This window comes from Kogia breviceps, chromosome 19, assembly GCF_026419965.1.
Source record: "Kogia breviceps isolate mKogBre1 chromosome 19, mKogBre1 haplotype 1, whole genome shotgun sequence".
Classification (NCBI taxonomy): domain Eukaryota; kingdom Metazoa; phylum Chordata; class Mammalia; order Artiodactyla; family Physeteridae; genus Kogia; species Kogia breviceps.
The window spans coordinates 52,411,379-52,433,220 of record NC_081328.1 but is presented as its reverse complement, the minus strand read 5'-3'; the positions used below and the strand labels follow the sequence as shown (position 1 = coordinate 52,433,220).

The following is a 21,842-nucleotide window of genomic DNA, read 5'->3' as shown; positions in this document are numbered from 1 at the left end:
AGCCGTGCTGACACCTTACTTTTAGGACTTCTGAGCTTGAGAACTGTAAGAGAACTCATCTGCGTTAAGCCACAAAGTTTGCAGTTATTTTTTAGAGTGGCAGGTCTCCTCCAGGTTGGGGATGGAGCGAGACGCCCAGGAAAAGCCTCTGCGACAGTGTGGGAGGGCTGAGTGGGTGGGGGGTGAGGACGGATGTGCTCCATTCTCTGCAGACCACCCGAGGGCTGGGGCTGAGCTGAGCTGGATGCAGCACTGCCTGAAGGCAGCTGCTCAGGTGAGACACAGCCCGTGGGCTTGGACGACCACCTTCTGATGGACGGTGTGTTTCGGGAGTAGAGATGCTGCAGGGTCTCCCCTCCCCCGCTCAGCCGGGACACAGACAGCCCTGGCTCAGACTGGCGCGGGGGAGGGTGTCTGCCCACCCTGCGACCTCAATTAACTGCCTTCAGTGAACAAGGAAGAGGACTTCACTAAGCATTCCCATCAGCCAGGTGATCCCAAAAGACTTCGGGTGAGAAGACAGGGAGGGGAGGCCTGGGAGGAAGTGGAGGGGCCTGAGAGGGCCCCTCTGCACGGGCGGGGGGTGGGAGGACTGCCGCTGCTGGGGCAGTAAGCAGGGCTCCTCCCTCTGCTAACAACAGTCACAGCAGCTTCGGGTTCTGAGCAAACACTTGACCGCCGTTGTCCGGTTACCGAGGCAGAGGGCTGGGGGAAGGACTCCTATCCCAGAGTTGCCGGGGACCAGGGCTCAGAAAGGTTGAGCAAGTTGCCTGAGGTCACCCAGCTTGAGGGCAGCAACTCGAGATTCAATTGCAGGCCCATCTGACCCCAAACATGTCCCCGCCCCACCCCTACCCCCTGGCCTGTCCCTCAGCAGAGCTCTCTCCTCACAGCCCAGAAACACATGGCTCATGGGCGCTGCCCAGACCTTGACTTGACCCAGGAGCGCCCCTCAGAGAGATTCACCTGCTGCCTGAGAGACCAGGGTAGCGAGGTCTGGGGATCATTTTGCAAAGTGGCAAGTGACACGGGACATCACATTTTATCACTGGGAGCAGAGAGGCATGAAGAGATAGAGAAGGCAACATTTGTCCAGGGCGCAATGAGTAAAAACTTACAGAGGTGCCCGTTTGGATTTTTTTTTTTTTTTTTACAGTACGTGGGCCTCTCGCCGTTGTGGCCTCTCCCTCTGCGGAGCACAGGCTCCAGACGCGCAGGCTCAGCGGCCGTGGCTCACGGGCCCAGCCGCTCCGCGGCACGTGGGATCCTCCCGGACCGGGGCACGAACCCGTGTCCCCCGCATCGGCAGGCGGACTCTCAACCACTGCGCCACCAGGGAAGCCCCCGTTTGGATTTTTTAAAAAATGACTGGGAAGGAAGAAAGCCTGAGTTTGAGCTTATTTTACAAAAATCATAAAGAAAATAAAAAGACAGAAGGGTGAGGGTGGACGTGTCACCTCTCGTTTTGCTCACAATGATGCTCTAGAATCTTCCCCATTGCTCCCTGCTTTCTCCACCTCTGGGGGGTAGGGCGGGGGGGGGGAAGCCTTTCCATCTGCTCTCCAGGCTTCAGGGCTCACAGGGCTGCTTTGTCCAGGCTCCTGGCACCTGGCTGAAATTCCACGTGATCCCTTCTCAAGCCATCAGAAAGCAAGCAAATTAAAACAAGCCAATAAAGAGCCTGCATGGAAATCGGGCCTCATGGAAGCAAGTTGCCTGTGCTTTGTGGCCTAATGGTTTTGCTTCCTGCCTGCTCTCCCCAGCCTGCCGGGTGTCTGGGTGTCCAAGGGAGATGCTGCTTTTAATGACCCCTTAGCCCCAGGGGGAGTGGGTGAGAGAGCAGCCTCTTAATCACACCTGCCCAGGTGGAGAGGCCAAGGAGGCTTTAACCTCCACTGTGGCCAGGGTCCCTGCTGTGAGAGGCCCAGCTTGTTTGGGGGGCACTGGGGCATCTGGGGGTGCATCTGTCCTCATCCCCCACCTACTGACCCCTCCCACACCATCTAAGTGACTCTTCCTGGCCCTGGCTCCGACCCCAACCTGGAGGAGACCTGGCTGTATGAGTTTCCGTAAGCTGCTGTAACAAATAATCACAAACTTTGTAACTTAAAACAATACAAAGTATTCTCTTACAGTCCCGGAGCTCAGAAGTCCTGAAATCAAGGCAGGGCTGCGTTCCTTTTGGAGCCTTTAGGGGAGGAACCCTTTCCTTGCCTTTTGCAGCTCCAGGAGGCAACCTGCCTTCCTTGTGGCTCCTGGGCCCCCATCACTCCAGCCTCTGCCGTTCTCCTCACGTCTCCCTTGCTCACTGACTGTGCTGCCTCCTCTCAAAAGGACCCTTAGGTCACACTGGGCCCACCGGGTAATTCAGGTAATTTCTCTGTCACAAGGTCCTTCCCTTAATCCCAGCTTTAAAGCCTCTGTTACCATCTTCATGAGTTTGCCAGAGCCAAGTGCCACCAACTGGGCATCTTAAAACCTCAGACATTTCTTCTCTCACAGTTCTGGAGGCCAGAAGCCTGAAATCCAGGTGGCAGCAGGGCCACGCTCCCTGTGAAAGCTCTAGAGAAGGAGTCTTCCACGCCTCTTCCAGCTTCTGGAGGCTCCAGGAGCTCCTTGGCCTGTGGCCACATCACTCCCATCTCTGCCTCTGTCTTTACGTGGGCTCCTCCGCCGTGTCTCCGTCTCCACATACCATCTCCTCTCTGTGTCTCTCCTCTTATAAGGACACCACTGCAGTATGACGTCATCTTAACTAATTACACCTGCAATGACCCCATTTCCAAATATGGTCATATTCTGAGGTCCTGGGGATTTGGACTTCAACATCTGTTTGGGGGGACAGGAGGAGGGCTGGTGGAGGCTGTGGAGAGTGGAAGGCAGAAAGGCTTTTGGGAGGTGGTCCCGTCCAAGGCAGGACATAGGGGGAAGGCGAGCCTGGGTGAGGGGTGCCAGGCATGACGAGTAGATATCAGAGAGAGAGAGAGAGAGAGAGAGAGAGAGAGAGAGAGAGAGAGAGAGAGAGAGAGAGAGAGAGAGAGAGAGAGAGAGAGAGAGAGAGAGATTTCTGGGACGGTGAGGTTTTGGGCCTTTTTTCCAAAGGACAGCAGGAATTTGCTGAGGGTGTTAAGCAGGGGTGTAAAACAGAGGTTGGCCAACTACAGCCCACGGGCCAAATCTACATCCCATCACCTGTGGTACGGTAGGCGTACTAAGAATAGTTTTTATATTTTTAAATAGTTGAACGAAACCAAAAGGAGAGTCCTGTTGCATGACAGGGGACAATGACACGAGATTCAAGTTTCAGAGTCCGTAAATAAAGTTTTATTGAAACCCAGCCACGCTCAATGTGGATGAACTGCCTGTGGCTGCTCCTGCACTACGACCATGGAGTTGAGAAGCTGCAAAGGACCCTATGAGACCGCAAAGCCTAACCTAGTCACTATCTGGCCTTTTGCAGAAGAGGGCTTGCCAACCCTTGGAGGAAAATAAGCAGATTGACTCGTTACAAAGTCTGCTCCGATTACAGGGTGGACACGATGGGCTGGAGCTGGTCTAGAGGCCACGGGGTGGGAGGACAGCTGGGTCTTTGCCATAGGCCGGGGTAGAGACAGCGGGGCTGACCGGGGAAGATGGTGCCGGGGAAGGTGGAGGGTGTCTGCCACGTTGGCCTCAGGAGGAAGCTGACTGGGGGGCAGTTTGCACAGGCGCAGCTGGCTGAGAAATTGGGGGTAAGCAAGAGGAGAGTGCAAAGACTTGGGCCACGACGGAGCAGAATGGATAACAAGTAGAGAGAGAGTGGATGTGGGCAGGAGGGTCCTCATTTTATTAAAGGCGGGTGAGATGAAAATGTTCACAAGTTGGTAGAAAGTTCGAGGGAGAAGTAGAGAGACGGCGTAAGTGACGGATCATCCAGATCCTGCAGGAGTCGGGAGGCTGGAGCGTGTGCACAGAGGAAGGGCCTTTGGAAGAGAAGCCAGGAGCAGGCCTGGTTCACCGAGACAGGGCTCCAGAAGCAGGAGGGATCCCTCACAATGGCTTCTCGCTCCTCCGGGGAACGGGGTGAGGGAAGGGGTGTGGGCCGGGTGGTGTGTATGGAGTGAAGGTGGAGAATGAATATGCAGACACGGGGAACTCCTGGAAGGTGAGGTGGTACAAACCCTAGTTTGTAATGGCGCCCCCTGTAGGTGCGTGGTATTCTCTCTCTCTCTCTCTCTTTTTTTTTTTTTTTTGCGGTACGCGGGCCTCTCACTGCTGCGGCCTCTCCCGTTGCGGAGCACAGGCTCTGGACGCGCAGGCTCAGCGGCCATGGCTCACGGGCCTAACCGCTCCACAGCATGTGGGATCCTCCCGGACCGGGGCACGAACCCGTGTCCCCTGCATCGGCAGGAGGACTCTCAACCACTGCGCCACTAGGGAATCCCGGTGTGTGGTATTCTCTAGCAGGGCTTGGTGGCCTTACTCAGGGAGGAAGATGGGTGGAAAGCTAGAGTGACCCTGGGCTGGGGTTCTTCCAGGAAGCCGTTAACAGATGGACCCACAACGCCAGGGAGCTCAAGATCCTGGCAAGATTGAGCCGAGATGATGATGTGACGTGTGGGCTCATTATGGACGATGAGGGCTGAGGCCATGAGGGGCAAGAGGCTGGAGCTGGACCAGCGGCACGGGCAGCCTGTGGAACCAGGGCAGAGATGCAGGGTCCCGAGCCCCACCCCAGCCCTGCTGAGGCTGAATCTGCATTTAAGATGTTCCCAGGGTGGAACCCTCCTACGCTGTCGCTGGGAATGTAACTTGGTGCAGCCGCTGTGGAGAACAGTATGGAGGTGCCTCAAAACACTGAAAATAGACTTGCCATATAATCCAGCAATTCTACTCCTGGGCATATATCCGGACAAAACTATAATTCGAAAAGATACACGCACCCAGACGTTCACAGCCGCGCCATTTACAGTAGCCAAGACATGGAAGCAACCTAAATGTCCATGAACAGAGAAATGGATAAGGAAGATGTGGTATACATACACACACACACACACACACACACACACACACACCCATATATATATACAGGAATATTAGCCATAAAAAAGAAATAATGCCATTTTCAGCAACATGGATGGACCTAGAGATGATCATACTAAGTGAAGTAAGTCAGATAGAGAAAGACAAATACCATAGGACGTCACTTCTATGTGGAATCTAAAGTATGATACAAATGAGTTCATTTGAGTGCAAATCAGTTCGGTACCTACGAAAGAGAAACACTCACAGACGTAGAGAACAGACTTGTGGTTGCCAAGGGGGAGGTGGGGTGGGGAGGGATGAACTGGGATTTGGGGTGAGCAGATGCAAACTATTAACATACAGAATGGAAAAACAAGGTCCTACTGTATAGCGCAGGGAGCTATATTCAATATCCTGTGATAAACCGTAATGGAAAAGAATACGAAAAAGAATATATATAACTGAATCACTTTGCTGTACAGCAGAAATTAACACAACATCGTAAATCAACTATACTTCAATAAAATAAATTAAAAAAAAAAAAAGATGTTCCCAGAGTGATTCCTAAGTGCATCGCAGATGGAGATGAGGTCTACACATAGGTGGGTCTAGGACAGGTTCAGTGGGCGATGGGAGGGAGGTTGGGGTGTGTGGCCATAGAGTGGAAAGTCTGAATTTAACGTTTCAGACGTGACCACCCCACGTGAGGACAAGGGCCAGGGTGTGGGCTCCCCAGTCCTCAGTTTCCTCCTCTGTGAGATGACTCTGATTATTGTCTGATAATAAGACTGATCATAATCCCAAAGAAAGATAGTCCTGAAGAACCCCGCTTTGGCCTTGGATTTTCACGCCGATCCTAGCTGTGCTACTTGCTACTAAGCAAGGGATCTCAGACAAGAGGCCGAACCTCGTTAAGCCGGGGGCACCACTCCTGTGTAACGGGCAAAATAAGGGCAGCTGCTTTACAGAAAATACGAGCAAGGGCAGTTCTGCTCTAAGGCTTGTTTTGAAAACATGCATTTGTTCCGATGCCATTGATAGATCAGGGAACAATCGGAGCATAACTTGAGTTTTGCATCTGCTGTGTGTGCTTTAATCCGCAAGAAACACTGGGTAAACCCGGAAACGCGCACGCAGCTGAGCGGAGCTGCAGAGTTGCCACAATCTGCACACCCGGGAGATCTCAGCTCCCGTGTGTGTTATGAGCTCACCCACCCACATCTGGTCTTACAACTCTCCTTTCCATTGCAGACAACCCTCCTTCCACCCTGCACAGTAACTCACGGGCTGCAACCCACCGATGCCCACCTTCACTAGGAAATTTCAGGCCCTTCGGAAAAGGCCAAGTACCATACTTATTGTAGTCTGTACGCATTTCTTAACCACTGAATGTTCGTGAACCCGAGCAATCGTCCTCATTATGCTTCTCTCTTTTTTTACATACCCCTAAGGAAGTTTTTTTAAAAAATAAATTTATTTATTTATTATTTATTTTTGGCCGAGTTGGGTCTTCGTTGCTGCGCGTGGGCTCTCTCTAGTCGCGGCGAGCGGGAACTGCTCTTCGTTGCGGTGGGCAGGCTTCTCACTGCTGTGGCTTCTCTTGTTGCGGAGCATGGACCTCAGTAGTTGTGGCTCGTGGGCTCTAGAGCGCGGGCTCAGTAGTTGTGGCACGTGGGCTCAGTAGCTGTGGTGCACGGGCTTAGCTGCTCCGCGGCATGTGGGATCTTCCCGGACCAGGGCTCGAACCCGTGTCCCCTGCACTGGCAGGCTGATTCTTAACCACTGCGCCTCCAGGGAAGTCCCCCTAATGACGTTTTTGAGGGTGTGGCTCCCTCACCCCATTTCCCCCATTAGCCCTGTGGTTTTGACTGCACGATTTTGCACAGGGCGGTGACTTTTGCAAACGTTTTATACCTCATGTTAGCCGAACTGACTGCAAAGTGCTTAGCTCGGGGTCTGACATTCAACATGCACTCGAGAAGTGTGTCTTTATGTGTTTGCCATCGTTATTAATCATTTGACCCAGAATGGAGTGCCCACAAGGATCCAGGCACTGCGGTGGGCTCTGGGTGTCAGTAGTACTGATAACACAACCATAGTAACAGCACGACCGCCGTCTTTGTGGTGTTGGGGCGCCCTCAGCTCCTTACATTTAGATGAAATGTTACTGCTGCTGCCCTGCCTGCTTTGAAGGGCCCTGCTTCCCAGTCCCATGACCAGCCCCCACCCCCTGGACATCTCAGAATCTCAGGGGACAGAAAGGAACAAGGACTTGCTCCTCTTGGGGCAGAAATGACTTGGCCACGGCCCCTTTAATTACCACAAGGGATAACAGCGAATTAATACTAAGGAGGGCGGGGCCGCTGTGCATCCTAGAAGCGTTAACTTGCGGGCGAGAGAATCCGGTGGCCTCGGAGTGCAGGTGATGCTGTGAGCCCGCCAAGCTCTGCCCGCCCAGCCTGAGCTTCCTGCGTGGCTGAGTCCTGCTCCCTGGTCTTCCCCGGGCAGCCAGTCTCCCCAGGCCAGGTGTTTGTGGGATTAACGAATGCTGATCAGGCTGGAGGATGCACCACTGTCCCCCCGGGTTTCCTCCCAGCTTGCCCAGGCAGGTCGAGGGGAGCTGGGAAGAGGCCTCCCTGGCAGCACCGCATGGCCTGCTGTTGGCAGCCCGGGCAGGGCGGGGCGCGTGGTGAGCTGCCCGTCCCCTTCCCGCCCAGCCCTGGCTCAAGGTCAGAACTGACGTCCTTCCTCTCCACCCGGGGCGAGGCTTCAGGTGGTGCTGTATATGTCTCCTTTCCGAGTCCCAAGGCTCAAGCATCCAGGCAGGGAAGGTGTCCACTCCCCGAGCCCTCCCCTAGCTCCCGGCTCTGGGTCGTCTCTCCTTTTAGGAAAGTCTTGGCCACACTTCCACTGAAGTCAGAAAACAGGCACCAACAACTACTAGTGTCCAGAGCTGCGCGGGGGGCGGGGCTTGGCAGGCAAATGCTCTAGGGTGTGGTGGGCACAGGTGGAGAAGGAGGGTTTTGGACTGTCTGTGTATTTTATTTGCTGTGTGACCTCGGGCAAGTTGCCTAATCTCTCTGTGCCTCCATTTCCTCATCTATGAAATAGGAGTAATAGTAACAATTATAGTAAATACACCAGGCAGTTCTAACCACTTTACATGTGATGATGCATTTATTCCTCTTAACTACCCTGTGAGGTCAGAATTCATTTTGTCCAAATTTGGCAGATGAAGAAGATGAGAAAAGCAAGGCACAGAGAGGCTAAGTAACTTGCCCAAGATCACACAGCCAGTAGGTGGCAGAGCCCAGGAGGTGGCCCCTAGATTTTGTGCTCTTTACTACGACACCATGGTCCCTACCTGAAGGCACATTGTGAGGATGACATAATACCTGTCACGTGCTTATTAGGACAGGGCCTGGCATGAGGCATGCGGTAAGCACACACCAAGAGTTAGCTGCCACTGGGATTATTCACCTTCTTCTTCTTCTTCACTCAGTGTGTCCTGGGAGAAAGCAGCACTGCCCTAAGCCCCCTAACAGCCCCCTAACACCAGGCCCAACGCTTCTGTTCAGCAAGTTAGCCTGAGGGGTAGCGTCCGAGCTGCGGCTGCCGCGACATCCAGTGTCAGGAGCTATGACGGAGGCTGCCCTGAGCCCAAGGGTCAGAGCCAACCCCCCGCCTCTCCGTCCTTCCCAACATCTGCTCAGACCCTGGGCAGGGGGCCCCACAAACAACCCCAGCGGCCCTGACCGTTCTGGCCTTGGTCCAGCACGACTCACCTCTGACCTTTGCCCATCCTCTCTGGGGTTTCCAAAGTCACCGGCGAAGGTGACTTCAGAGATACTTGGTGGAAGAGCTAGACCAGAACCGCGTTAGTGGGGCCCCGGGGGCCCGCCTGAGAGCCGCCATCTGGGAAAGGGGGTCTGCGCGGGCTGCCAGGCACCTGCCAGACCTCGGTGGGGCTAGGAGCCTGAAGGGTGTGGTCCGAATGCACTGCGGCCACTCCAGTGGGGATGTGGCGTCCACTGGCCCGTAAATCTGGCCTGGCCTCGTGACTTGCCTTCACTCACGGAATGTGCTGGAACATTCCGAAGGCCAGGCCTCAGGAGCCTTGCGGCGTCCACGATGGCCCTCTCAGACCACCGCCCCAGACCGCCACGCCACAAAGGACGGTAAAGCACAGGAAGAGCGACAGGCAGCCCAGCCGTCCCCGCCGTGCCCAGCTCCTGCTGACCGCCCGCTGAATGCAACTTCACGAGGGCACCCAGGGGGCACCAGCACAGACGCGACAAATCACGGCTGTCTAGGTGGCTGGGGTTTGGGGTGCTTTTCTAGACAGCAGGAGGTAACTGACCAGATGCTGTGGCAGAGGCCTGGCCGGGCGTCTCCTGCCGGCATGGTCCCTGCTCTTTGTTTGCTCCCTAGGGGTCGAAGGTAAAGGAGTAGCTGCAGTGGCTCAAGCTTCTGGACGTGCCGTACTGGGACTGTGCCCGATCTCCTTTGGGGAGACTGTCTTTCTTGGGTACACTCTTCCCTGTTCTGCAGGCAGGAAGCCCCTCCCTGCTCCCTGCTCAGCACCGAGCTGTAGAGCTGTAGAGCTGTAGAACTCTCCGGCATCTCCCAGCCCCCCGGGGCTGCTGGTTGGAGCTGTAACCCCTGCTCCCAACCTCCCACCCCTCCTCCAAGCCCACCCCCAGGAGGCTCTGTGCCCCAGGGGACTTGGGCAGCCCGCTGGGAGCAGACCCCTTCCTCGGCTAGGGTGAGGAGTTCAGAATCACAGAACGGCTGGCACCCCATCAGTCAGAAAGCAGAAAGTGGGTCACAGCAGAGACTCCTCCTGGCTGGACAAAGACACAGGGGAGAGACCACCTGAATCCTCCCACACTGAGAAATCCCATGAACGGGCCTGATGCATCTCTGAGGGGTATGGGTGGGGAGTCAGGCACCAAGTCAGCCCCCAGGAAGCAGAGGGGTCATTACCAACTCCCCAGGCATCTGTCTAGACCATTTGCCTGCCCGAGTGCAGAACACAGTCAAGATCTAATTAGTTTTTGTGTCCTGGCTGAGAGCCAAGGTTTGGGGGGGGGTGGTGCCTCCAGGAAGATCTGGGGAGTGGGGAGGAAAGAGAGAGGCTCTCAGGGCAACCTGGAGTCTCCAGACCAGCTGTGTGACGAGGGAGAATGAACATCTCATTTCCATGCACTAAAATCTCCCTCGTGACAAACGTATGTGCCTCTGCTGCGGACCACCTCCCATCCTTCCCCAGGGACCCTGGTCACCATCACACGTCCGCTGCCCTATGCCTATGTTTGCATATTGGTTCATCAGAGAGCAGCTTTCCTCAGGAGCCTTATCATGAAAGGCGGCGGTGATGCTTCATGTGTGTGATCTGTCTGCACTCCGGGGAGTCTCAGCGGACGTAGCCACCTGACCCCAGGGCTGCCCGGATCAGAAAGCAGGAGGAGAGGAGGGGGAGAGAGGGTGTGGCTCACGTGTGCACACCTGTGCGTTCTAGACTGTTCCGCGTAGCGGGGCCGCCAGCGGGTCTACGTCCCTCGCTCCAGCCCTGATTTGCAGCATGACCCTGGACGTGTCACTTTAGCCCCTGGGCCTCAGTTTCTCCATCTATACAATGGGAGACCTAGCAACATCCTCCCCCAACCACCCAGTGAGCATTAAACTCAGTAACGAGGGCTCACGTGGGCCATGGATGGGCCCCCAGAGCTGTGCCAGCTGCACAAGTGTCAGTGAGGACACAGGAAGCAGCTCCTCCCTGCCTGCCCCAGATTCACGGGGAACCTACGGCTTCAGGGAAATGCCCTCCCTGCCCCACTCCCAAGGGTTCTCAGAGCTGTGAAGCCTCGGAGTGATGTTCTGAACCACGGGGACATCAAGAGGACTCAGCGGATACCCAAGGGGAGAGAAAGAAGCAGGCAGAGCCTGAGACCCAGGGCCCGGGAATGACCCCCACCCCTAGCTTGGTGTATCCCCCGCATATCCTGAGATGCTCGACCTGACGAAGGAAAACTCACTGAATCTAACTGGATCTTGGAGTCTTCGCGTTCGCCCACACTCGTAGGCCGACGAAATCCAAGCAGCGCTGGATGGAGGCTCGGGGGGCCTGGGCGTGAATTCTAACCCTGACATCAACTCACGCCCCGTCTCCGTGGCAAGTCATCTTCCTCTCAGGCCACGGTGGCCTGTAAGGTGGCGAGCTTGGCCCGGGGGCCAGGGAGCCATCCCGTGGCTGTGACTCTCCCAAGGCCCCAGGCGTGCGGCCCCCGGCCCCCACTGCGCCTTTGCTCGAGTCCAGCAAGGTAACACCTACCATCCATCTCCGGCTTCCTCGGCAGTGGGGGGCCCACCCCCTGCCCAGGCCAGGACCCATTAGCGAGAGTGAGGAAACAGGTTGCCACGGAAACCGAGACAGCTGGTGTTTTAGAATCTCTTGCTTCTTTTTTTCCCTCTTTCCCCTCACATTTTGAACTTACTCATCTTAATTGGCATAATTATTGCAACGACACCCTGCGGCCGGGGGAGCCAGCCGTGCCCCTCGCTGCCCACCCCCCCTGCCCTGGTCCTCCGGAGCCTCTCTGCCTCCTGCCCGCCTCTCTCCTGGCTTCTCCTGTCACTCCCCATCAGAGTGGCTGGTCCCCTGGGGGCCAGGAAGGACCCGTCCTAAAGCGAGGGGAGGCCTCCACCCCCGGGAGTGGGATAGGCCAGGTTTTAGGGCCTCAGGACCCCGTCAGGAGGTGCTCTTGGGCGGCACCTGTAGGAACCGGGCCCAGGCTGCTCCAGGTCACTGAGACCCCTTCCACCAATGGCCTCAACCTTCACCGAGGCTTTAAAGAGCAGGGCTGCCCAGAGGAGACCAGGGTACGGTACTGACACCTGGGGGAGCTGGTGCCTTCCATGCACGGGGTGAATGAGCGCGGGCCAGGCTCTCAGGGCCTCTGAGCCTCCGGCCTCGTCTGAGCAACGGAGCTGTCACACCCGCCCTGCGCATCCCATACCGAGGACCAAATGCAAAGGCAACTCTGTGCCACAGCAAGTCCAGTCTACTGGGGGCAGGAGAGACCCCAAGAGGGACCAGAGGGCGGCCAGCCACCTCCAGCCCCTCCCTCCGATGCCAGGCCCCTGACCCTGGCTCCAGCTAGGAGAGCCTGGGGTGCACTGCTGCCTCACGCTACATCACTGGTTCTCAGTGGGGGTGACGTAGCCCCCCACCGGACACATTGGGCAGCGTCTGGAGACACTTTTGGCTGTCACATTTTGGGGACGGGACTACCAGCATCTAGCGGGTCCAGGCCACGGATGCTGCGACACAACCTACAACGCACAACGAAGAATAACCCCGCCCCGCGCGCTAAGAACGCCCAGGACGAGAAACCCCACTCGTTACTACCTTCAGCACTGGGTGTCGTTGGCGGGTCCCTCAAACTCTGCTCCCACCCCGCTGCTGCGGGCCCCCTTGGGTGCACAGGCGGGGCGAGCAGGGCAACTCCCTGCAGCCTCCCCCCACCCCTGGATCCTTAGAAGCCGGAAGAGGGGCTTCCGGGTCAGGGAGAGGACAGCACGGTTGGCTGGGGCCCTCTTCCTCCTCCCGGTCCACCTCCCCCATCCCTCCCGCAGGATTACGACATTTCTAAACTCGTTAACTTTTAATTACTACCTTCCCTCTGCCTCAGTACGCTGGCTCCATGCCATGGACAGCTCTATTAAAATTCAATTTATGCCCATCATAACTAATTCCTGCACTTAAGCTTTCTCACCAGCAGCCTTCAATTTTCAGACAAGATGTCCAAACTCACGGGCAAATTGGAGTCAATTCGACCCCGAAGAGGTTGCATATAGACAGATGGGATCTGGCTTTGTTGAGGAAGAAGAGCCCAGACTTCCCAGGAAGGTGGGAATGAGGCTGGGGCCAGAAAGAGTAAGGTGGGGAGAGAGGTAGATGGGATTCGGGATTTATTTGGTGGTTTTCAGGCCACCCTTTCCGCTTACAGAGCCGTCGATGACCACACACCCTTCCTCATATTAGATCTTATGGACCTTCTCCACCCCTGGGAGGTAGCTACTTGATTTATTGTTCCCATTTAACAGACTGGGCAACTGAGGCAGGATGAAGTAGTTTGCCCAAAGGCATACGGTGAGTCAGGGTCGGGACTGAGATTCCTATTGAGGGGATGCTGATGCTGAACCTTGGAGTATCAGGTAGAAGAGGTGTGTAAGGACAGCACAGGTGGAGGAGAGAGGTGAACACATTACTACGAGCATCCAAGTAATGACGGGAGTGGATTAAATTAGGAAAAATTAAATAGAAAAAATTATCCGTGAGTTTGTACTGATGCTAAATTATTTTAAAGGGGATGAGAAAGGAAAGATCTCTTTCAAGAAAGAATGCCAACTGGGCTTCCCTGGTGGCGCAGTGGTTAAGAATCTGCCTGCCAATGCAGGGGAAATGGGTTTGAGCCCTGGCCCGGGAAGATACCACATTCTGTGGAGCAACTAAGCCCGTGCACCACAACTACTGCGCCTGAGCTCTAGAGCCCGCAAGCCACAACTACTGAGCCCACGTGCCACAACTGCTGAACCCTGTGCACCTAGAGCCTGTGCTCCACGACAATGAGAAGCCCACACGCTGCAACAAAGGGTAGCCCCTGCTCACCGCAACTAGAGAAAGCCCGCGCACAGCAATAAAGACCCAACACAGCCAAAAATAAATGAAAGAAAGAAAAGAAAGAAAAGAAAGAAAGGAAAGAAAGAAAGAAAGAAAGCGAGCCAACTAATACAAGTAAAAGGAATGATGGAAAATCTGCTTATCACAACCACCTTGGTAATAATTGATTCAGGTAAGACTCATCAATGACTATTAAACCACTCGGTGAGAGATTTCTGGGGAGGAGAATATTCACAGAGTCTCAAGTTATCATTCAAAGGGGAGATGATACATCAATACCTGGACAAGGGAGAAATCTAGTGAACATTACCTTGACCAGCTGGTAAGACCTACCATCACTGATAATGGTGCAAACTGACTTAGGGTGCCTGTAATTGTGAAGCATTGAAATAGATATATATCTACGTAATATTCTTGGAGGACATCTTGCAAAACTGGCTGAACTCTCAAAAATGTCAATGCCATGAAAGATAGGAAAGAAAAATGAGCAAATGTTCTAGATTTAAGGAGTCTAAAGAGTCATGACAGCTAAATCCTATGTGTGGTCCTTGATCAGATCCTGTATTGAACAACAGCAATAAAAATGTCCACAAAGGATATAATTGGGACAGATGGACAAATCTGAATGTGGACTGCGTGTCAGACAGTAGTATTATCTCAATGTGCAATTTCCTGAGTGTGAAAATTGTGTGGTAGTTCTGTAGGAAAATGCCTTGCTTTCAGGAAATTCTACTTAGGGGTGAATTGACATGATGTCTGCAACTAAGTCTTAAATAATTCAGCAAAAAAGATGGATGCATGCATCTACGTGTGCATAGAATGAGCAAGAGAGAGTACAAATGATACAAAATATTAACAATTGGGGAATGGGAAAAAGGTATACAGGTGTTTATGGTACTATCTTATAATTCTTCCACGATCTGAAAATTTTCAAAATTAAAAAAAAAGAGGGGCTTCCCTGGTGGCGCAGTGGTTGAGAGTCTGCCTGCCGATGCAGGGGACACAGGTTCGTGCCCCGGTCCGGGAAGATCCCACATGCCGCAGAGTGGCTGGGCCCGTGAACCATGGCGCGTCTAGAGCCTGTGCTCCACAATGGGAGAGGCCACAACAGTGAGAGGCCTGTGTACTGCCAAAAAAAGAAAAAGAAAAAAAAAAAAAGACTACAAAATTTAAAAAAAAGAAAGAAGGAAGGAAAAATACCTGCTATGAGCCAGGCCCTCACAGGAGGCAGGGGTGGTAAAGTGGACACAGGGGGCTACTGTCTGCCCCACCACCCTTTTCCCTTCTTCTGCTAAGAGCTCTCACCCTCCTTTCCACCACGTGGCTCTGGTGTGGGGGCTGCCGCGCAATGTCCTATGGCTCAGAGTAGACACATGATGCAGGCCTGGCCAATCACAGCACTCCATGCTGCTTCCCATCGGGATTGGGCAGGGCAGATCCAAGCTGGACCAATCAGAATCCTTCCCTGGGACTTTCTACATGGAACTCCTATGGGGAAATTCCTTCTACTCTGAGATCATGTGGCTGTGAGCCTGTGATTCCCAAAATTCTCAGTGTCACTCACCGCATGAGAATGAAGTCTGAACCCAGAGGTGGGCACAGCTGAGCAGTCCAGAGGGGAGAGGGCCTGGCAGTATCAAGTTCTTGGTTCTGAGATTCCTGGAACCTCCAGGAACCTGAGATTCCTGGAACCACCAAGGTGCCTGAGGCTCTCACTTCATTCTGTGGTTTATTTGCAGGCTCTCGTGTAAATAATTAGAAGGCAAAGTATAATGGGATGTATTATGGGCAGTCACAAAGGGCAGAGAGAGGCAGAAATGAGTGTGTGTGTATTTGAGAAAGAGAGAGAGTGAGAGAGAGAGAGAGATTTATTGAGAACACATATGTGTACAATCAGGAAAGGCTTTCCAAGAGCTGGAACCCTGCAGGAGAGAGAAGGAAGGTTCTGAAAGGGGCAATATTCTAAGTGGAGGGGACAGGACAGTTTGGACAAAGGCAGAAAGAAGGGCATGTGGAAGGAACTGTCCTAGGACCTGTGGTGTGAGGGTCCTGTTTGGTGGGAATGTGTTACCTCAGATGGGAACAGCAGGGGCTAAAGCAGGTGCTATCAGGAGCAGAACATGAAGAGTTCTGAAGGCCACACTGAGGAGTGTAGATCTTTCCCTGTGAGAACAGCTCATTTTTTTAAAAAAATTAAATTAATTTATTTATTTTTGGCTGTGTTGGGTCTTTGTTGTGGTGTGTGGGCTTCTCATTGTGGTGGCTTCTCTCTGTTGTGGAGCACGGGCTCTAGGCGCATGGGCTTCAGTAGTTGTGGCACACAGGCTCAGCAGTTGTGGCTCGCAGGCTCTAGAGCACAGGCTCAGTAGTTGTGGTGCACGGGCTTAGTTGCTCCGTGGCATGTGGGATCTTCCCAGACCAGGGCTCGAACCCGTGTCCCCTGTACTGGCAGGCGGATTCTCAATCACTGTGCCATCAGGGAAGGCCACAGCATATATATATTTATTTATTTATTATTATTATTATTATTATTTTTTGCTGTACGTGGGCCTCTCACTGCTGTGGCCTCTCCCGTTGCGGAGCACAGGCTCCGGACGCGCAGGCTCAGCGGCCATGGCTCACGGGCCCAGCCGCTCCGCGGCACGTGGGATCCTCCCGGACCGGGGCACGAACCCGCGTCCCCTGCATCGGCAGGTGGACTCTCAACCACTGCGCCACCAGGGAGGCCCCCAAGCATATTTTTGATCAGAGGAAAATCCTGATTGACTTGTCCTCGGGCCCACGGCAGGCACCCTGCTGTAACAGCCAGCCTTTCTGGGGGTGAGGAGGCTGGAGGATGAGTTTCCCGAATGGACGTCCATTTACGTCTCCCTGAGTAACTTCCACCCAACCAAGCTCTGATATGGAGCTTTGTTTTCTAGAACGTGCAGAGCACAGTTAGCAGAAAGATGCTTAGGACACACATGGAGGAGGCGACGGCTTCAATCTTTCTTCAACGAGAGGCAGCGTGGCGGATGGTAAAGAATTCAAGCCCTGTAGTCAGCTGACTTACATGTGAAGCCCAACTCAACAACCTGACCTCGGGTGGACTGTTTCATCTCTCTAAACCTCAGTTTGCTCGTCTGTAGAATGGAGAAAACACTGGAACCTATCCATAGGACTGCCGGCAGGATTAAACAAGATGGTCTCACAGCGCCCATCATAACGTCTGCCAGGGAGTAAATTCTTTTTCATTTGCCGATGACTCTGACCGTCATCACCACCTTCCACAGTTGCACCCTGACAGCCACCTGGATGCCTCCAGGGACAGGTTGCTGACTGTGTCCGGAGGAAGCCCATTCCATCGCCAGGCAAGTCTGAACCCGAAGCCGAGCCAGACTCTGCTTCTGTGTAATGCCCACCCCACGTCCTTGCAGCTCCAGGCATCAAAAGGATGGCTGTGAAACGGATCAGAACCAACTCTCCTTCTCTTCCTGGGCCCTGCCTCCAGCTCAAGTCAAGGGCAAGGACACCACTGAGAGTGTGGTATATGCCGTCGGCACGCTCGCAGGGTGCCCGTTCGGGCATATGTTCACCATCCAAGCGGCTGCAGGGGCTTTTCAGGGACACCGTCAAAACTGCCCAGGGTGCCAGACAGCATTTGGGAAGGCTCTGGACCCCAGCTGAAAACCGTCACGGGGACCCCACCCTGGGAGGCCCCTCTGGTCTCCCGTGGCTCCCTGGAGAACCGAGGCCCGGAGTGGCCAGCACTGGAGGGCCTCCTGCATCCTGGTCCAGGTCTCTCACCGTCCACAGAGGGGAGGGTGGTCTCCCGCCCCGGCCTCTCCTGCCCCCTCCTTTGCCAAAGTGGCCACTCCCACTGAAACCACGCAGAACCCCGTGGGGCTCCTGGGCACCAAAGTCTTTCTGTGTCCCCCATTTCCTGTTTTTACGAAATAGCCTTCGGCCTCCATGACCTTCCCTGAGTCCCGAGGGTAGATCGAAACAGTTGCTAATCAGGGAAGGGAGGGGATGCAGAGACAAGGGAGGAGCAGTGAAGAAACAATAGTGCAGCCTTGGGGCAGGGTCCTGGTTCCACCTCAAGGGATACACAGAACAATATCTTTGAGTCCTTCTACAAAACTAAAACCCCCAACAAATGGAAGATGAACTATTTGATGAAGCATTCATTCTTCATTTCAGAGAGAAGGTCACAATTTGATAACCTCAAGAACCACAGAAGCTCATCAAGAGACCAGCTGAGGGGCCACCTGCCAATACAGGGGACATGGGTTCGAGCCCCAGTCCGGCCCGTGCACCACAACTACAGAGCCCGTGTGCCACAACTACTGAAGCCCGCACGCCTACGGCCCGGGCTCCGCGACAAGAGAAGCCACCGCAGTGAGAAGCCCGTGCACCGCAATGAAGAGTAGCCCCCGCTCGCCGCAACTAGAGAAAGCCCGCGCGCAGCAACGAAGACCCAACGCAGCCAAGAATAAATAATAAATAAATTTATAAAGAAAAAAAAAAGAGACCACCTGAGGCCAGGTTAAAAGAGTGCAGGCCCTGCATACACCCTAATCTTATCAGTAACCCCACCCTTGAACTATTGCTATAAAACTCCTCACCAAATCATCACAGGCTGGGACACAGTTTTGAGAGGCATGAGCCCACTGTGTCCCCCTTTGCCTGGCAAAGCAATTAAGCTATTCTTTTCTACTTCACCCCAAACTCTGTCTCTGAGATCTGGCACTGGTGCACAGAGGCCGGATTTTCGGCTCTCATCACCATCCCATCCAGGCCATTGGGGTCACCCCAAACTCTGGCCTCCCTGCTTCATGAAGAAAAGGACGGCTTTCTGGAAAGGACCGATTCTCAAGCACTTAAATCCCCTCTTGTCATTTGCATTCCTCTCCCTGGTGGCAGATTTGTATCAACATCCCCAGGGCGAGACGATCTTGTTTCCCCACCAAAACCAGGCCGGGGATTAATCACAGGGTCAGGCACAGGGTCAGGAGCCAATAAAAAAGGCCGAGATAGGGGGACAGGAGCAGGGAAAGGAGAGCCGGGAGAAAGGCTGGAGGCTACCCGGCCTGGGGAGTAGCTGCCCCACTGCTTGCTCTTCTCGTAGCAAACCTGCCCTCACCGAGACCCTGTTTTTCTCTCTCTCTCTCTGTTCTCCCTTATCCCCACCTGGCAGTGTCCGAAGGGCAGCCCAACCCAGAGCCCAGTGCAAGGGCACAGCAGGGAGAGGAGATAAGCGCAGAGGCCCTGGGTGGGGGAGGTCCCGCCTCCACGTCCCCCCTGAATTGGCCTCCCAAATAGAGTCTGTCCGCCCCTTACAGACCCCAGGTAGCTGCATGCCCTACCCCTCTGCTGGACCCAGGCCCCTCCAATAGCTCCCCTGAGAGAGCAGGGCTCTTCTCAGTGGGGAGGGGAGGTGGGGACCTGGTCACAGCTGTGGCCACAGTCTAGTCATCGTCACCTCTGCCCCGCCCACGGGTGCCTGGCCACCCAGCCATCTTCTGCTGGGTGCAGCAGGGCAGCGTCTTCTCAGCCTGGGCAAGGGCGGCCTTGGCCCCCTACTTCTGTCACCCCAGCCTCCCAGCAACACTGGAGCAGGGGCTCTCCCACCCAAACTGCTACACGGCGGCCCTGCCCACCGCCCTGGTACCCGCCCCCACCTCAGGACACAGCAGGACCCTGGCGGCTGCGTGGGAAGAAAGGGGCGGCCCGCTTGCCTGTATTCCAGAGAGAACTCGGTCAGCTCCCTGCTGTTGTGGAGCCACTTGAACTCCAGGGGCCAGCTGCCCTCGGCCATGCACGTGAGTACCAGGCGGTTCCCCTCCAGGTGCACCTGTGTCCGCACCGGCTCCGTCTTGAAGTAGGGGGCTACGTCATCTGCGGGGAACAGAGACACAACGTTGCTGGTTATCACTGGCTCAGCCGCAGCGGGTCACCTGCCAAGGTCACAGGCCTGGGAAGCACTTGAACTCAGGTCCATGTGACGTCAGGGCTTGTCTCCAGAGGGAGCTCTCCCCGCCACCCTCCGCCTAGACCCCGCCAGGCTCACCACCACTGCTGCCACCCCCCCCCCAGTACCTTCCAGCTCTCTCCCCTCGGGATCCCCATCCAGTCCATACCCTTTGCTTCTGGTTTCTCCTTCCAGAGCAGAAGCGGCGGGGGGGTGGGGTGGCGGGGGACGGCGCTTACTGCACTTCAGCCAAAGGGAATAGAAATGTCCCAAGGGAAAGGGAAACAGGGACACCTGCGTTGACAAAAGTGGCAGGTGATGGGGGTGTCCTGAATCCTGCTTCCCAGGGCTGGAGGAAACCCTGCAAAGGCATCAAGGGCAGAGTCCCTCCAGTGGGCCCCCCTCAATGCCAGGCTGCTTGATCTTCCATCCGGGTCCTGGGCCAGCCGGCCTCGGCTTCCCCATTCGCACACCAGATCGCCGTCGGGGCAGAGCAAACGGCACTGCTGGGCCGGGGTGTGGGTCCAGCGGTTGCTACGCTCCCTTACCCTAACCCTGTGACCTGACTCGCTCCAGCCAAGCACGAGCCGCCCCCGCGGCTGCCCTCGACGGAGACAACGCACTCTGGATCCTGGACGTCAGAGGACCACTCAGACCAACGGCTTTGGGTGGAAATGGAGGCCTTCTGCCCTCTGGCCAGTGGGCAAAAGGGCAGAAGTGAAACAGGCCAGGGGGTTGACAAAAGGACAGGGAGAGAGGGGAGAGAACGCGGAGAGGGCCTCCAAGCCCATCACTGAGCAGACCCGCCCTTTAGGGGCTGGGCTGGGCTGGGGGAGGAGCCAGGATCTGGAAACAACACAAGGACTAAAAGCACCTGCTAGGTTCTGAGCTGTTCCTGGGGCTCTAACATACGCTCATTTAATCCACACGCGAGCTCACAACGAGACAGGATCATAATCCAGCTTTTAGAGAGCGGTTAGAAAGCCGCCCAGGGTAACACAGCTGGAACGGGAGGAGCCAGCTAGTCCTGCACCTGCCTTGAGGAAGGTGGAACGTGGATGGAGGAGAAGATGGGCTTAAGGCGAGACTCCCAGAGTTTGTGCCGCCGCCGAACCCCTGCATTTTGACAGATGGAGGGAGCGGGCTCCAGAAAGCACCATTCACCAGCTCACCCACCTATCACCTGGCGCCCACAGCAGCGCTCCCGTTGTGGTGAGGGATACGGCTCGGGGACCCCACGGCCACGTGCCGCTGAAGGTCCAGACTCGCCAGACCCAAGTGCGAGCACCTTCCACCCATCCCACTGTGCCTCGAGGGGTGGGCAGTGCTCAAAGCCAGGGAGCTGCTGGCAAGCCAGGTACCAGGTGTCCTGACCCCCAGCCCTACGGTGGGCGAGTGGTCCTGGCACCACATCCCGTCGGCGCTCGGCCTGCGACCCCCAGCCGCCTGGGCGTGGACAAGCATCCATCTTTCTGAGTCTCAGTTTCTCCACCAGGAGACTCAGGAAGAGCAATAGCCACCTTGAAATCTCAAGGGTTCAGTGAGATAGGAACTGTGAAAATGCCAGGTCCGTGCTCAGCCCAGAGTAAACGTGCTGCAAATGTTCATTTCTTTCCCAACATCGAAGAGTGGGTGTCCCCACCAGGGTCAGGGTGGGCGTTCCATCCTCCTCGGCGCTGTTGGCTGATGCCCCAGGTATGCCTCGGTCCGAGCGCCAACTTTCCCCTGGGGGTCCAGAGGGTGAAAACCATGACACTGTTCTTTTGGCCTAAGATATGGAACAAACCAGAGCAGAGGAAGAGGCACGTGTCAGGAGCCGGGGAGGGGGTGACCTCAAGGGCGACAGGGAGTGAATCAAGACGCGGCCCGGCAGGCTGGTCAGCCCACCGGGGGTGGGGCACCGGGCCCCCTCCTGCATCACACGTTGAGTCTCTGGAGCGTCAGTGGGGCCTCACCCTCAGATTTAACCAGAACTGGGCACCCTTGGTTTTCAGAGAGGGTTCGGCATCTGTGACAAAGCCTCACCCTGAGCTTTACACACAGACCGACAACTCAAGACCGGCCGTAACGCTCCGTCTCCACTGGAGACTGCGTGGCGGAGTCTTCCTTGGTCCCCATCCCTGCTACCGACCCTCCCCGTGGGGGCCACCGGAGAGCAGGCGCAGACACGCGCAAGAGACGCACCCCGGACCAGCCCGC

At 55.4% G+C, this 21,842-nt stretch overlaps 1 protein-coding gene across 1 annotated transcript in view; it reads right to left on the bottom strand.

The window, feature by feature from the left end:
* Positions 1–21,842, bottom strand: part of SDK2 (sidekick cell adhesion molecule 2) — a 262,181-nt gene that overhangs the window by 122,146 nt on the left and 118,193 nt on the right. Inside the window, exon 2 of the mRNA XM_059049005.2 lies at positions 19,411–19,570. Within this exon, the coding sequence (XP_058904988.1) occupies positions 19,411–19,570 (160 nt within the window). The remainder of the gene's footprint in view (positions 1–19,410; positions 19,571–21,842) is intronic.